General features: G+C 48.9%; 1 protein-coding gene across 1 annotated transcript; it reads right to left on the bottom strand.

Moving 5' to 3' along the window:
• Positions 1-7,760: 7,760 nt before the first annotated feature.
• Positions 7,761-12,758, bottom strand: IL1RN (interleukin 1 receptor antagonist). Its single transcript, XM_004590740.4, has 4 exons — positions 12,559-12,758; positions 10,255-10,343; positions 9,198-9,310; positions 7,761-8,411 (listed from the first exon to the last, which is right to left on the bottom strand). Exons 1-4 carry the CDS (start codon positions 12,672-12,674, stop codon positions 8,196-8,198), a joined length of 534 nt encoding a protein of 177 aa, XP_004590797.2. The 5' UTR covers positions 12,675-12,758; the 3' UTR covers positions 7,761-8,195.
• Between the last annotated feature and the right edge of the window lie 1,280 nt (positions 12,759-14,038).

Genomic DNA, 14,038 nt, shown 5'->3' with positions numbered 1-14,038 from the left:
TTTCTAAAACATCAAGCAAACATTGACAGGCTCAAAGAGAGAAGTAGAAAATCCAGGATCATGGTCATACGCTTCGTAACTGCTTTCTCAGTAACTAAACAAGTACACGAAGCATTAATAAGGATACAGAATATACACAATATATAAAAGCCAACTCAAAGTGGGAGCGAGTGGTGAGCCAGTGGATTAAACCACTGCTTTTTTATAATGCCAGCATCCCATGGGGTCCCAGGTTGGAGTTGCAGCAGCTGCGCTCCCCAGCAAGCTCCGTGCTTTGGAAGGCAGCAGCAGCTGGCCTGAGCAGTTAGGCCCCTGCCAATACCTGGGAAACAGAAATCGAGTTCCAGCTCTGTCCCTTGTTGCTCTCTGGGGAGTAAACCGGTGCACAGAAGATCTCTTTTTGTCATTCTGACTTTAAATATATCTTTTTTTAAAAATTTTCTTTCTTTCCTTTTTTTATTTTTTAAGATTTATTATTATTGCAAAGCCGGATATACAGAGAGGAGGAGAGACAGAGAAAGATCTTCCATCAGATGTTTCACTCCCCAAGTGAGCCACAACAGGCCGGTGCGCGCCAATCCAATGCTGGGAACCAGGAACCTCTTCCGGGTCTCCCACGCGGGTGCAGGGTCCCAAAGCTTTGGGCCATCCTCAATTGCTTTCCCAGGCCACAAGCAGGGAGCTGGATGGGAAGTGGAGCTGCCGGGATTAGAACCAGTGCCCATATGGGATCCCGGGGCGTTCAAGGTGAGGACTTTAGCCGCTAGGCCACGCCTCCAGGCCCTAACTATATCTTTTTAAAAAATCAACTAAAAAGGACTCACAGACTCAAATACAAAACTAGAGCTACAAATAACATCTAGCAAAAAACAGGGGAAAAAACTTTGCACTTTGTGTTAGATTTCTTGGAAGGAAAACAGGGATTGATTAATTGGATCCCATTAAAAATTTTAAAATTCTTTTTCAAACACTTATTTTTATGTTCAGGCAGATTTACAGAAAGAAGGAGAGATACAGAGATTTTCCATTGGCTAGTTCACTCCCCAAATGCACTCGAGGGACAGAGGTGAGCCAAGCCGAAGCCAGGAGCCAGGGGTTTCTTCTGGGTCTCCCACGCGGGTGCAGGGTCCCAAGGCTCTCAGCCATCCTTGGCTGCTTTCCCAGGCCAGTCTCAGGGAGCCGGCTGGGAAGTGGTCAGCTAGGAGTAAACTAGTGACCATACTGCATACTGTACAACACCATGATATCAGCCCCCTAATTTTAAAGCTTTGTTCATCAAAATATCCTGTTCTTTAAAAAATCCTATTAAGAAAATGAATATTTCAATCACAGATTAGGAAGAAAGAAATTTCGGAAGAGAATGTTTATAAAAATGCGTGGGATGAAACAATCATGTCTGGGACACATACAATTCCCATAAATCAGTAAGGATAAGGCAATTGATTAAAATAATGACCAAGGACCACCACCTGTGATTCTAGTATCCTGTTCACTCCCAGCTACTCTGCTTTTTTTTTTTTTTGAAGCTTTTTAAATAAGATTCATTTTATTTTTTATTGGAAACTCAGATTTACAGAGAGGAGGAGAGACAGAGAGGAAGATCTTCCATCCACTGATTTACTCCCCAAGGGACCGCAATGGCCGGAACTGTGGCAATCTGAAGCCAGGAGCCAAGAGCTTCTTCTGGGTCTCCCACATGGATGCAGCATCCCAAGGCTTTGGGCCGTCTTCCCCTGCTTTCCCAGGCCAGAAGCAGGGAGCTGGATGGGAATCAGTGTGGCCAGGATTAGAACCGGTGCTCATATGGGATCCTGGCGTGTTCAAGGTGAGGACTTTAGCCACTAGGTTACTGTGCCAGGTCCGATACTCTGTTTTTGATCCAGCTCCCTGCTAAGGCACTTGGGAAGGCAATAAAAGAGGGCCCAAATGCTTGGACCTGGCAACCCAAGTGGCAGACCAGTGTAGAGCCCCTGGCTCCTATCTTCAGCTTGGCCCAGATCTGGCGATGGGCATGTGGGAAGTGAGCCAGTGGGGGGAAAATATTCTTTCTCTCTTTCTCTCAACCGCATCTCTGTATCTTCTTCAGTAAATAAGTCTTTAATGGCCAAAACATTTAGCAGCTACTCTATACTAGAAGATAAACGGTGACCAACAAGCACCTTCAATGTGCTCAAATACAACATTAGTGCAGATTCATAACAGAGTGAGGTACGTGTCTTCCAGTTTAAGTCTTGGCCTTCAGATGCCTCAGTACATGAAAAATGTTAAGCTTGCTCTAAAGGCTTGTCCAGGCATAGTGAGCTGCAACCTAGCTTGACGTGTCAACACACTGTAACCCACACTAGTAACAAGCAGCTGAGTGCTAGCCAATCGCAGCTGGTCAAACCATGTCCAACTAAGGTATAGCCCAGTAGGCCATCTCTCAGGCTGCCTCTCTATGGCTCTTTCTGTTGTCTGGCAGTAGGTATAATCTGCTCATGTGGCCAAGGGAGATTTCTGAGTCATTTCTGACCCAGACTCCTGCCTGATTCCAGCATGGCAAAAAAGATCTGCAAAGCTAATTTTTTAAATAATTTTTTCCTCACAAGAACAGCCCAAACTGGAAATACCAAATGCACAAAGACCGCGGAACAAGTGGAGTGTTCAATTTTGCTGATGGGAATGTATAACGACATTGCTACTTTGGAAAGCAACTTGGCCAGTTCTCAGTAAAATGACACATGCACCCAGACATTCCACTCATTGGCAGGTATCCAAGAAAACGGAGAAAATATGTCCACAAAAAGAGCTGTGTCAAATAGCTGATGTATCTGCCGCAGACGACAGCTGGGAACAACCCCCGAGTCCCTGGACAAGCTGCCATGATGGTACCATCGGTTGGAATACTACTCAGCAACAGAAAGCAACATCCTGCTGATCTCCCACGGTGTGGATGACGTTCCGAGGCATTATGGAGGGGGGAGAAACCCAGAGTGTGCGCTGTGTGACTCCGATTATACGATGCTAGAACCAGGGCACCATCGAGCTGTGGGAATAGCACTCAGGAATTGTGCTTACCTCTTAGATAGAGGGTTGGTTTGATTAGAAAGAGATGCAAAAGAATTTTCAGGAGTTATAGAAACATGTCCTACATTATCATTGGGATGGAGGTTAAATGAATGGATGCATTTATCAAAGCTCACAGAACTATTGTTTTAAAAATGTGTTTGTAGGGGCCCGGCACAGTAGCCTAGTGGCTAAAGTCCTCGCCTTGAACACGCCAGGATCCCATATGGGCACTGGTTCTAATCCCATCAACCCCATTTCCCATCCAGCTCCCTGCTTGTGGCAGGGGAGGATGGCCCAAAGCCTTGGGTCCCTGTAACTGCGTGGGAGACCCGGAAGAAGCTCTTGGCTTCTGACTTCGGATCAGCGCAGCTCCAGCCGTTGCGCTCACTTGGGGAGTGAACCAGTGGACAGAAGATCTTCCTCTCTGTCTCTCCTCCTCTCTGTATATCTGACTTGGCAATAAAAATAAATCTTAATAAAAATCTATATATAGGGGATGGCATTTTAACAAAGCAGATAACGCTGCTTCCTTAAACACCTGCATCCCGTACGGATGTCAGTTTGTGTCCTGCCTGATGGCCATCTCCCTGTCTGATGTCCAGGTCTTTGCTAATGGCCCAGAGAAAGCACTGAAACAGATGAGCAGAGGTCACACCTTCTCACTCAGGGATGGAAGGTAGCATGGAGTGCTAACTGGGGACACACGCGCCGCCTAGTGGTAATATCTGGAAATGGTGATCGTTCTGGAGAACCTATTTCAGAACTGGTGACATTGGGATTGTCTGTAGGGATGTCCTTGGAGCCAGCCTTCACAAAGAGAAAAGGACAGTGGTAGAAGATCTTTCTAGCAATGGCCTGGTGCGGTAGCCTGGTGGCTAAAGTCCTCCACATATATGAATCATGTCTGGGCGCCGGTTCATGTCCTGGCTGCTCTGCTTCCCATCCAGCTCCCTGCTTGTTGCCTTGGAAAGCAGGGGAAGACGGCCCAAAGCCTTGGGACCCTGCACCCGTGTGGGAGACCAGGATGAAGCTCCTGGCTCCTGGCTTCAGATCAGTGCAGCTCCAGCCATTGCGGCCACTTGGGGAGTAAATCAGTGGATGGAAGATCTTCCTCTCTGTCTCTTCTCCTCTCTGTATATCTGACTTTCCAATAAAAATAAATAAATCTAAAAAAAAAATCTAACCATAGGGACTGGCATTGTGGCATAGCACATTAGGCCTCCACGTGTGATACTGGTATCCCATATGGGCATTTCAAAGGAGCTGGAGACAGAATGAGTCAAGTCCCTCAGCCCCTGGTGGACTCCAGCAGCTTCCTTCTCCCTGAGAGCACCTCTCAGTGCAAAGGCCAGAGATGCTGTTCGCTTCTGGGAAAGACTGTGCACCACTCCAGCCGCACGATTTGAGCATGTGCTAAATTAGATTGCAGGTAGGAGGTTTCCTATTTTCTCCCTCACAGACTAGTTACAACAGATTGTCAGCTTCACGCTTCTCTTTACTATTTAACGTAAATTGTGTTAATTTAGGTAGTAAATTGGGGGTGTTTTTGCAAATAAGGAGCGGAGGGACATAGCTTGTTTTCCCAATTTGCTCGACATGAAACCTCCCTCCCTCAGATAGCCTTGGGGAAGAGGGTCAGTGCTGGAGTAGCAGGTAAAGCTGCAGACCATGACGACATCTGTATGGGGCGGAGTCAAACTGCAGCTGCCCCACTTCCCATCCAGCTCCCTGCTTGTGGCCTGGGGAAGCAGTCGAGGACGGCCCAAAGCCTTGGGACCCTGCACCCACGTGGGAGACCCAGAAGAGGCTCCTGGCTCCTCGCTTTGGATCAGCTCACTTCCAGCCATTGCAGACATTTGGGGAGTAAACCAACGAATAGAAACCCTCCCTCTCCACATATCTTCTCCCTCTCTCCCTCCTCCTCCCTCCCCCATCTCCCTCCTCTTCTCTTCCTCCCCCTTTCTCCTCCTCTCTCTCCCTACATCACCTACATCAATGTCCTCAAATGTTTTCCCCACATTTTCTTCTAGTAATTTAACAGTTTCTGGTCTTGTATTTAGGCATTTGATCTATCTTGAGTTGATTTTTGCATATGATGAATGGAAAAAATATGTATTTTTGAAATTCATTTTTTTTGCCAGGAAGGCATGTATACAGAGAGGAAAGACAGGCAGAGAGATCTTCCATCTGCTGGTTCACTCCCAAAATGACCATAATGGCAGAGCTGAGCTCATCTGAAGCCAGGAGTCAGGAGCCTCTTTCAGGTCTCCCAGATAGGTGCACAGTCCTAAGGGTTTGGGCCATCCTCCACTGCTTTCCCAGACCAGAAACAGGGAGCTAGATGGGAAGTAAAGCAGCTGGGATACAAATTGGTACCCGTATGGGGTGTCAGCACTTGCAGGTAGAGGATTAGCCTGTTGAGCCACTGTGCCAGTGCTGGAATCTACTTTTATTTTTCTATATTTATGTGTCTGGTTTTACTAACATCATGTGTTGAAATCACTATTTTTTAAGAAAACATTTATATTTTTATTTGAAAGGCAGATTTACAGAGAGAAAGAAGAAGGCAAACACACACACACACACACACACACACACACACACACACACACAGGAGAGAGATTTTTCATCTGCTGATTCTCTCCCCAAAGTTAGGAGCCAGGTTCTCCATCCAGGTATCCCCTGTGGGTACAAGAGTTCAAGGACTTGGGCTATCTTCCACCACTTTCCCAGGCAATAGGCAGAGAGCTGGATCAGAAGTGAAGCAGCCTATTTGGGATGCCAGCAGCTCAGGCAAAGGGTTAGCTTGCAAAGCCACTAGGCCAGCCCCTGAAAAAACAATTAATTCTTTTTTCTAATGCATGTTCTTGCCACCTTTGTCAAAAATCATCCAGGCCTCCTGTATGTGCCTTGTGCCATTTGCACTTATCCATCATGTCATCTGCTCATCTCATTTCAGTCCTGTATCATCCCTTTAGGGTAGGTTGGTTCAGAAGTGTTGGCCATTCTACACATCCTTACAGCAACCAAGACTTTGAGCATGCAGTTGGGTGCCTTTTAGCAGTCTGCTGCTTACACTCATTTGCTTTTACCAATAGAACTGCCTCTTCATACCAAGTCCTATGGGAAGTCCAGTTTGTGAAGCAGGGAAGGTCAAGAGGTGGGCGCAGGTCTGAGAGTTGGAGCCTGACGATGCTGAGCCTTCCCCTTCTTGGGATCCCCACCTCTGAGGACCTCAGAGAGGTGATTCAGCAGCTCTGTTTGAAAAACCCCTTCTAAATCACCACTCCCCTTGAACCCAAGAGGAACAGGCTCCAAGGTGGGAGACGACTTGGCCTAAAGCAAATTGCAGGTGCACGGGTCCCCTGGAGCCTCACTGTAGGAGTATAATGTGCAAGTCCAGAATGCAACAGAGCTTGGGCAGGAGAAAGGGCTGTACTGTTGTTTGTTGGCTGATTGCCTATAGGGCCAGACTCAAGCTTCCATCATATGTATATAAGCAAATGTGTGTGTATATATATGCACACATATGAAATATATATATATATATATATATATATATATATTAAGAAATAGGCTGATGCCTGGACTTTGGTCTCCCCCAAGTGCTCCTGCTTGACACTCTCTTGGAAGCCAACTGCCCCATAGCTTTTAGGGTGGGCTTGTCCTTGCTTCTCCCTAGGTTGGCCCATCTGTCTGTATATGTCTGTATATCCAGCTCCACGTTGGCCGTTTCCAACTTCATGTACATGAAATCATGTTCTATGTTTGTCTGCCAGATTCATCTGTTTGTGCTGAGTGCTGCCACAGTCAGTTGCTCTGCCATCAAATGCTGTGTTGTAGGCAGATTCAAGGTGCATGTACTGTTCTTTTGAGATGGTTGCATGGCGGCTGTTGTGGACAAAGCTTGCTGCACAGCTTCCTGGCAGGGAAGTCTGCTCTCTTATCCAAGGAAACAGAAACCCATAAGGACAAAGACTCTCAGAGGAGAAGGAGCCACGGCCTGGCCCAGCAGTTGAGAAGGACCCATTGGCCTCACCATCTTCCCTGCATTCCATACCCTGAGCCTCGCATGGCCAAGAACAGAGCCAACACAGCAAGTGCTTGGAAGGTTTTATTGTAAAACAGAGCTGAAGTCACAGAGGCAGGAAACTTTCCACCCAATTCATACAACATACATTCTGGGAGTGCTTCTTCAGGGCCAGGCCAGGTGCTTGGCCCTATTCCACTTTCCCCAGAGCTTGGGGCCAGACAACAGCATGGCCATCTCTTAGGGAGTTTCAGAATCGTTAACACAGGCAAAGCACACTTCCTGGAGTTCTACCTCGGCAGAGCAGGAGCGAGCTCCTGGGGAGCCAAGCTTGCATGGTGTGGGCATCAGGATGGAGAAGGCTGCACACAGCTGGGAAGATGTGGAATGAAAATGGTGTCAGGGCATGGGCAGAGGGGCTCAGAGATGCTCCAAAACAGAAGAAAATGCAGGAGTTGACAGAGTGAGCTCACTGCTCACTCAAAGAGTTTTGAACATCACTAAAAGAATTGCAAAAAAAAAAAAAAAAAAAAAGAAAGAAGAAAAAAAGAAGGTTTCCCCTGTTTTCCACTTGCGATACGGTATCACTTCACAATGCAGGAGTGTGGCAGTTCCCCAACCTTCCCAGAAAAGCCCCAACTCCAAGCGAGAGCTTCTCCTTTACAATGAATAAAAAAATAAACCTAAGAAGTCCATTTTTCATAGACCTTTAAACACCTCCCCAGGAACCAACATCCGTTTATGGATCAGGGTGAGGGAGGCCCTTGTTTAGGAGGTTGGTGAGTGGCCTGTCAGGTCAGCGGCATGCCAGCTGGGACAGTGACCCAGAGGGTGTAAGGCCAGGCAGGTGGTCTGGGCTTTTCCCAGACGGTAGACAGAAGGGCAAGCATTGCGAACAGGGGGCTGCCCAGATGCAAAGTGTGCTTTAAAGAGACAGTTCTGCAGACAGCCTGGAGGTGGTGTCCACTGAGGAGGCTGGACACTGAGGAGGCCGTGTCCAGGGCTCTCGAGCCTCATTCCCGTGGCTGACCGTGCAAAGGCTGCTCCTCAGGGGTGGAGAGGTGGTTCCTGGAGTCCCTGAGGGGCTGGAAGTGGAGAGGAGTAGGCCTGGACTGCATTACTGGTCTTCCTGGAAGTAGAACTTGGTATTCACAACAGATTCGTTCAGCATGTTGGTGAGGCTGACGGGCTGGTCAGCTTCCAACGCCGTGCATAGGAACCAGCCTGGGCAGGAGAAAGACTCGAAGGTGGTGGTAAGGCCATTGTCCGAGCGGATGAAGATGAAGCGCTTGTCCTGCTCACTGTTCTTGCCCAGGTCAGTGATGTCAACCTCCTGGAAATGAAGAGATGGCCAGGTGAGCGCAGAGGGGCTGGGACATGCCAGGCTGTCAGTATGCAATAGGCAGTTGCCCTCCAGGAAGAGTTGAGGGAAACGGCAGTGCCACAGTTATGGCCACACACATTTGAGATCATTCCTGACTATCAAGTGGCTGAGAAAAAACCATCTTTTCTTGGGACTGGGCATCTCATTATTATTGCCCAGAATCCAGGAATCTTGGAGTCTGGTTGGGATACCAACTAATCAGGTCAAGTAGACCAAGAGTGGAAGAGAAACATCCCAACAGATGACTTTGCAAAAAAAATAATATTTTTAGAAAGGCGAATGCAAGTGTGTTAGCTGTCTTGAGCAAGAGAGAGGCACCGTGAAGCCCTCTGGGTACCCCTCCCTCCTAGTGTTCCCACCCTTTGCAAGTCTCCTCTCATATTGAGACCAGATGGCCATGTGACGGGCTTCAGCCCATAGGATGAGGCAAATAGAATTTAATAAGCCCTGCACATGTCTTTGGGGGACCATCTCTCTTGGGAGCCAGCCACCTCACTGTAAAGAAACTCAAGCTCATCCTTGAATGCTGAGCGATCACATGGAAAGGGAGCCCAGGGCCAGCCATGCTCCCTGCTGCAGAAGGAAGCCTCAGGTGTAATCCAACCATGCTCCAGGGGCAGAGAAGAACTGCCCAGCTACCCCTGGCCAACCCATAGAAGCAACAGAAAGAGCAAATGGGGGCTGCTTTAAGCCACTGGGTTATGGGGTGGTTTGATGCCTGCCGCAAATTCTTACCTCCAGCTGGAGCTTGCTCTCATCACCAGACTTCACACAGGATAGACACAGCTTCCCCCCGTGGATGCCCAGGAACATGGTCCGAAGCTCAATGGGCACCACGTCTATCTTTTCTGGGAAAGGGCAGAGGGGAGGGTCAAGCGAATGAAGAGAAAGGAGGCAGAGAAGTTGGAGAAACCTTGGCTGGTTTCCTGTCTCCCCAACTCCAACCAAAAACCAGGAGCACAGGACCATCCAAACCAGAAGATCAAAATGAACACAGCATCTTGTTCCACCTAAAGAATCACGTTTCCTAGATTCTGCTCCATGGGATTTCTATCCCGGCCTCACTCTGCCAGGGACGCCCATGTTCCCCGTCAGCAAGACCCACGCACAGGGAACACAGTTCACCAAGACGTGAATGCAGCTCCAGGGAAGCCTGGGAGACCCCAAACCCACCTCTCACCCTCAGCGGCCTCTGTCGGCGTGTGGAAGTGAAAACCTCGATTAGGAGAACCTCCAGTAAACCAGCAGTAGGGCTGGGACTCGTGCAGAGTGAGACAGGGAGCTGCCAGCAGGGATGGGAAAGAGTGGGAAGACAGAGAGCACGGAGAGGTGATGGCGTTTTGAATGCCATGTGTTCCCACTATCCGACTGCCTTCTCCTTACTGAAGCTGAAAGTAGGCGTCTGAGTGGGTGGAGCCTGTGCAAGTTCATTCAGCTTTGTTTAGAGCATAGACCAGAACGTGACTGCGATGTGTTCAGTAAGGGGCAGAGCCCAGCCTTGTGTATGGTGGGTTAGCCTGGGGGTGGGGCTAAGGCTTGAACAACACAGGACGATGGGAAGGGGCCATCTTGATTTCTGGTTCCTGCACCTCCCAGCCATGGCCCTGGGACCCGTGTCTTTCCCTCGTGGCCCTGCCCTCCTGAGGTTCTGCCCTCTAGTGGTCGGGTCTTCAGCTTCAAACAGAGTTACAGACTACCCAAGGGAGTAAGATGCGAGAGGCTGCAAAGACCCACACCCTAGGCAGAGTGACCTATTACCCACACAGCACCGGTTTTCCTAACAGCCACTCACCTTCCAGTTTGGCATTTGGTCCTTGCAAGTAACCAGCCACGAGCTGGCTATTTCTCAGGTAGAAGGTCTTCTGGTTAACATCCCAGATTCTGAAAGGCAAAAGGGATAATGGACAACTGCTGCCTGCCAAGCCCTGTGCCCACTGTCTTCCTGTGCTCCCCAGAGATTGCCCAGTCTGTAATCAGCTCTATTCGAGGGCTGGCATTTTAGCACACCTCGCTGGTTAAGACCCAGGCTTAATTCCCACAGCTGGTGAGGACAGCCCTATCACTATCCCTCTCTTCACCTTGCCTCTCATCTCAGATTTGAGTAACCTGTTTCAATGAGGCATGCCCTAGAGCACAAAATCCCATTTAACTCCTGAGACACAGAAATGCTTTACAAACCTCCTATCCAGTATGGCAAACCACTAGGCACACAGGTCTCCCAAGATCCTGAAATGGAGGTGGTGAGACCAAACATTGGGGTTTTCGCTTTTTTCTATGTTCCTTCATGTAAATGCAATGTAAGTTGCCACCCGATCCTAGTGGCTACCACAGTGCAAGCGTTAGAAATTTCAATGTGGGGCCATCCCACTGGTTTGCGTCCTGGCTCCTCCACTTCCTTTTATTTTTAATTTTGTTAAATTTAAAAAAAAATAAAGATTTTTTTATTTGAAAGGCAGATTTACAGAGAGAAGGAGATACAGAAAGATCCTCCACCCACTGGTTCGCTTCCCAAGGGGCTACAAGGGCCAGAATTGAACCAATCGGAAGCCAGGAGCCAGGAGCTTCTTCCAGATCTCCCATGCAGTTGTAGGGTCATATGGTTTTGGGCCATCCTCCCCTTGCTTTCCCAGGCCACAGCAGAGAGCTGGTGGGAAGTGGATACAAACCAGCACCTATGTGGGACCTGGCTCATGCAAGGCAAGGATTCAGCTACTAAACCATTGCATTGGGCTCTTCCACTTACAATTCAACTCCCTGCTTATGGCCTGGAATGCAGTAGAGGATGGCCCAAATTCTTGGGTTCCTGCACCCATGTGGGAGACCTGGAGGAAGCTCCTGGTTCCTGGCTTCAGATCAGCTCAGCTCCTGCCATTATGATCATTTGCAAGGGTGGGGGGTGAACCAGCAGATGGAAGATCTCTCTATCTCTCTTTCTTGCTGTGCATCTGCTTTTCAAATAAAAATGGATAAATCTTCAACAACAACAACAAAAGTTCCTTGCACAGAGCCACTTGGAGTGAATTTGTCCACCCAGCAAGGGCAGTCAAGCCTTTGCTCACCCAGGAACCTGCTGATGGCTCCCGATCCTTTCTTCTTTGGGCAGGGCCTTGCTGGTTAACAATGGAGTTGGCAACTGCGAGCTATAGTCAGCAGAGCCCTTGCCAGTGTCCAAGAGAACCTGCCCTGACCTTCACTTGTGAAGTGTAGCTAATGGCACCTTCGGGTGGCCCTGGGCAGTACATGAGCTGCATAGGGACTTTGCGTAAGCCTACAAGCACTGTGCCTGAATGTGCATTGGGCCTTTGTCAGTATTCTTACCACCCGAACCTTGTAGGACTCAATGTCCTTGCCAAAGGCCTCCAGGGCATATCCTGGAGCCCCCAGCAAACAATGGGGGGGGGGGGAACTTTGTGAAGCAGGTAGTAATATGGCTGGGAAGAGGGCAACTTGTCTTAGGATGACACCCCCTTCCCCTCCCTGCCCCCACACTCACACACTCAAGTCCCAACCTGCAGCCTCAGACGAGAAGCTCACAGCGCCCCAAGGTGACTGCAATCCCGACATGCACAGGCAGAGGGCAGACACCCACAGCTCTCCCTGTGTCACAGCCTGTCATTTGTCTCTGAGCTGATTTTAAAATCCTGGTTGTTGCAGGCCACTTTACAGTTTAGAGCACACTGTGATTCTCTGGACATTTAGTCTTCATTCAGCCAATAAAGTTATACCATGAGTTATTATGAACCCCAGGCATGTGAGATCCTCTAACATGACAACATAGTTGGCCTGGGCTTTTTGGGGATGCCCTCTCTGTCCCTCTTTGCCAGGCCTGAATGCCAGCACCACTGCCTGGCATGTGCCTTATCATTCTTGAACTGCCAGAGCCTGTAGGAGAGTGAGCCAGGCATGCTGTCATGCTTGCCACATCTGGGGGTATTTGGAAATACAAGCCCTGAAAAGGCATGCCAGTGGCAGTCCCCTCTCCAATCACACACATCCTTTTATGACTAACCCGGCTCTCAAGGCCCTGCATGGAGATGCTCTCCGTCTCTGGCCCATCCATCCACCGTTCCACATCCTGGAGGTGGGGCAGCCTTACCTGAAGGCTTGCATCTTGCAAGGTCTTTTTCCAGAAGGGCGACAGACTGCCTCTGAATGGAACAGGAAGAGGAGTAGGGAGATTAGGTGGCTGCGGGTGCCCCTGGAGATTCTCATCCTGCTGCCACAGCAAGGCGTAGGGGACTGCCATTGTGGACCCGGGCTCGCTGCTTATAAAGAAGGTAAACGCTCACCCAGACCAAGCTGCTGTCGTCCTGTTCCAGCCTGACAAGCGGAAATACCCTCGCATTTCCAAAAACAGCAACCCTTGCTGTTGTCACCTTCAACCCCACTGAGTGTCGCAACCGAGTGTTGAAACCGGTCCCCTCCCCCTTTTTCCTCTGTGCAATTTCCCCAAAATCAAGATTTGTATTTCTCCTTCCTTGAGTTCCTGGGAAGAAGAGCAGCACATGGAAACTAAGTTCCCTCATTTGCGTGACAGGTGCCAGGACCTGATTTTTCCATCAGATTTAAACGGAAATGCCCCTTTGGAAAACGGCCCCATGACAGGGTTCCCAGCACACAGGACAGTCTTGTGTCATGATTTGCTTTTTGAAAAAGGGATAGCTTGTTGGACTGTGCCCCGAGAGCATGTGAACATTCTGTAAAATACCAGAGAGTAAATATTTTAGAATTTGTGGGCTGTGGCATCTTGGTCACGATTGCCTAACGTAGCTGTTGTTGTGTTAAAGTAGTCAGAGATGGGTTGTAAACCAGCAAAGCTCACCTGTGCTTGTGCCAATACAACTTTACACACAAAACCAGGAAGAGACCAGGGCACAGCCTGAAATCTGGGTCTGCATGACCTCTGCTCTTAAGTCTTTCTTGAAGAGTGTATTCAAAACAATTCCCTTCCCACTAATCCACAACTCTGGAAGACATTATGATCTGGGGATAGTGAGGTGAATAGCAATGACTCCACCATGTGACTCTGAACAAGTTGCTTCTCCACATGTTGATGGTCATGTCTTCCCACCAGGTAGAAAGAAGGAGGACAGGAGGGGGGCAGGAAGAGTTCCTTAGCCATGTGGACACCCACTGACATCAACTTCAGTCCTCACAATGTTCCTCTGTTAGGGATAGAGAAGGTTTGGAGGGGGTTCCCATATCATTGCTGTGTTGGGTGGTGCTAGCACGGTGGAAGAGACTGTGATGTTTGGGAGCTGATGGGAACTTAGCCATCACCCTTGGCCACGCAGTCACTGCTTTACTGAGGACCCAGAAAGACCCAGGAAGGAGAAGGGACCCGCTCAAGGTCACATAGGCAGTGGATGGCAAGGAGATGTCAGGGCGTATATCTTCTCACTACAGCACTTGATCCCAATGAGTGTGACTGTTCTCAGCTATCCAATCAGAGGCTGCTGCATAATGAGGTCGTTAACCCAGAATACCAAAAGGAAAGAAAGAAAGAAGGAAGGAAGGAAGGAAGGAAGGAAGGAAGGAAGGAAGGAAGGAAGGAAGGAAAGAAAGAGAGAGAAAGA

This window comes from Ochotona princeps, chromosome 8 (assembly GCF_030435755.1).
Source record: "Ochotona princeps isolate mOchPri1 chromosome 8, mOchPri1.hap1, whole genome shotgun sequence".
NCBI lineage: Eukaryota > Metazoa > Chordata > Mammalia > Lagomorpha > Ochotonidae > Ochotona > Ochotona princeps.
The sequence above is the reverse complement of the archived record's forward strand: the minus strand, read 5'-3'. Positions and strand labels throughout refer to the sequence as shown.

What these genes read in the sequence shown, in the direction of transcription:
- IL1RN (XM_004590740.4), bottom strand. Translation starts at nt 12,674, where the DNA reads ATGAGAATCTCCAGGGGCACCCGCAGCCACCTAATCTCCCTACTCCTC. An exon ending in ACCAAATGCCAAACTGGAAG is followed by an intron (nt 9,311 to 10,254) that starts GTGAGTGGCTGT and finishes GCCCTTTCCCAG; the next exon opens with AAAAGATAGACGTGGTGCCC. An exon ending in AGAGCAAGCTCCAGCTGGAG is followed by an intron (nt 8,412 to 9,197) that starts GTAAGAATTTGC and finishes CTTCATTTCCAG; the next exon opens with GAGGTTGACATCACTGACCT.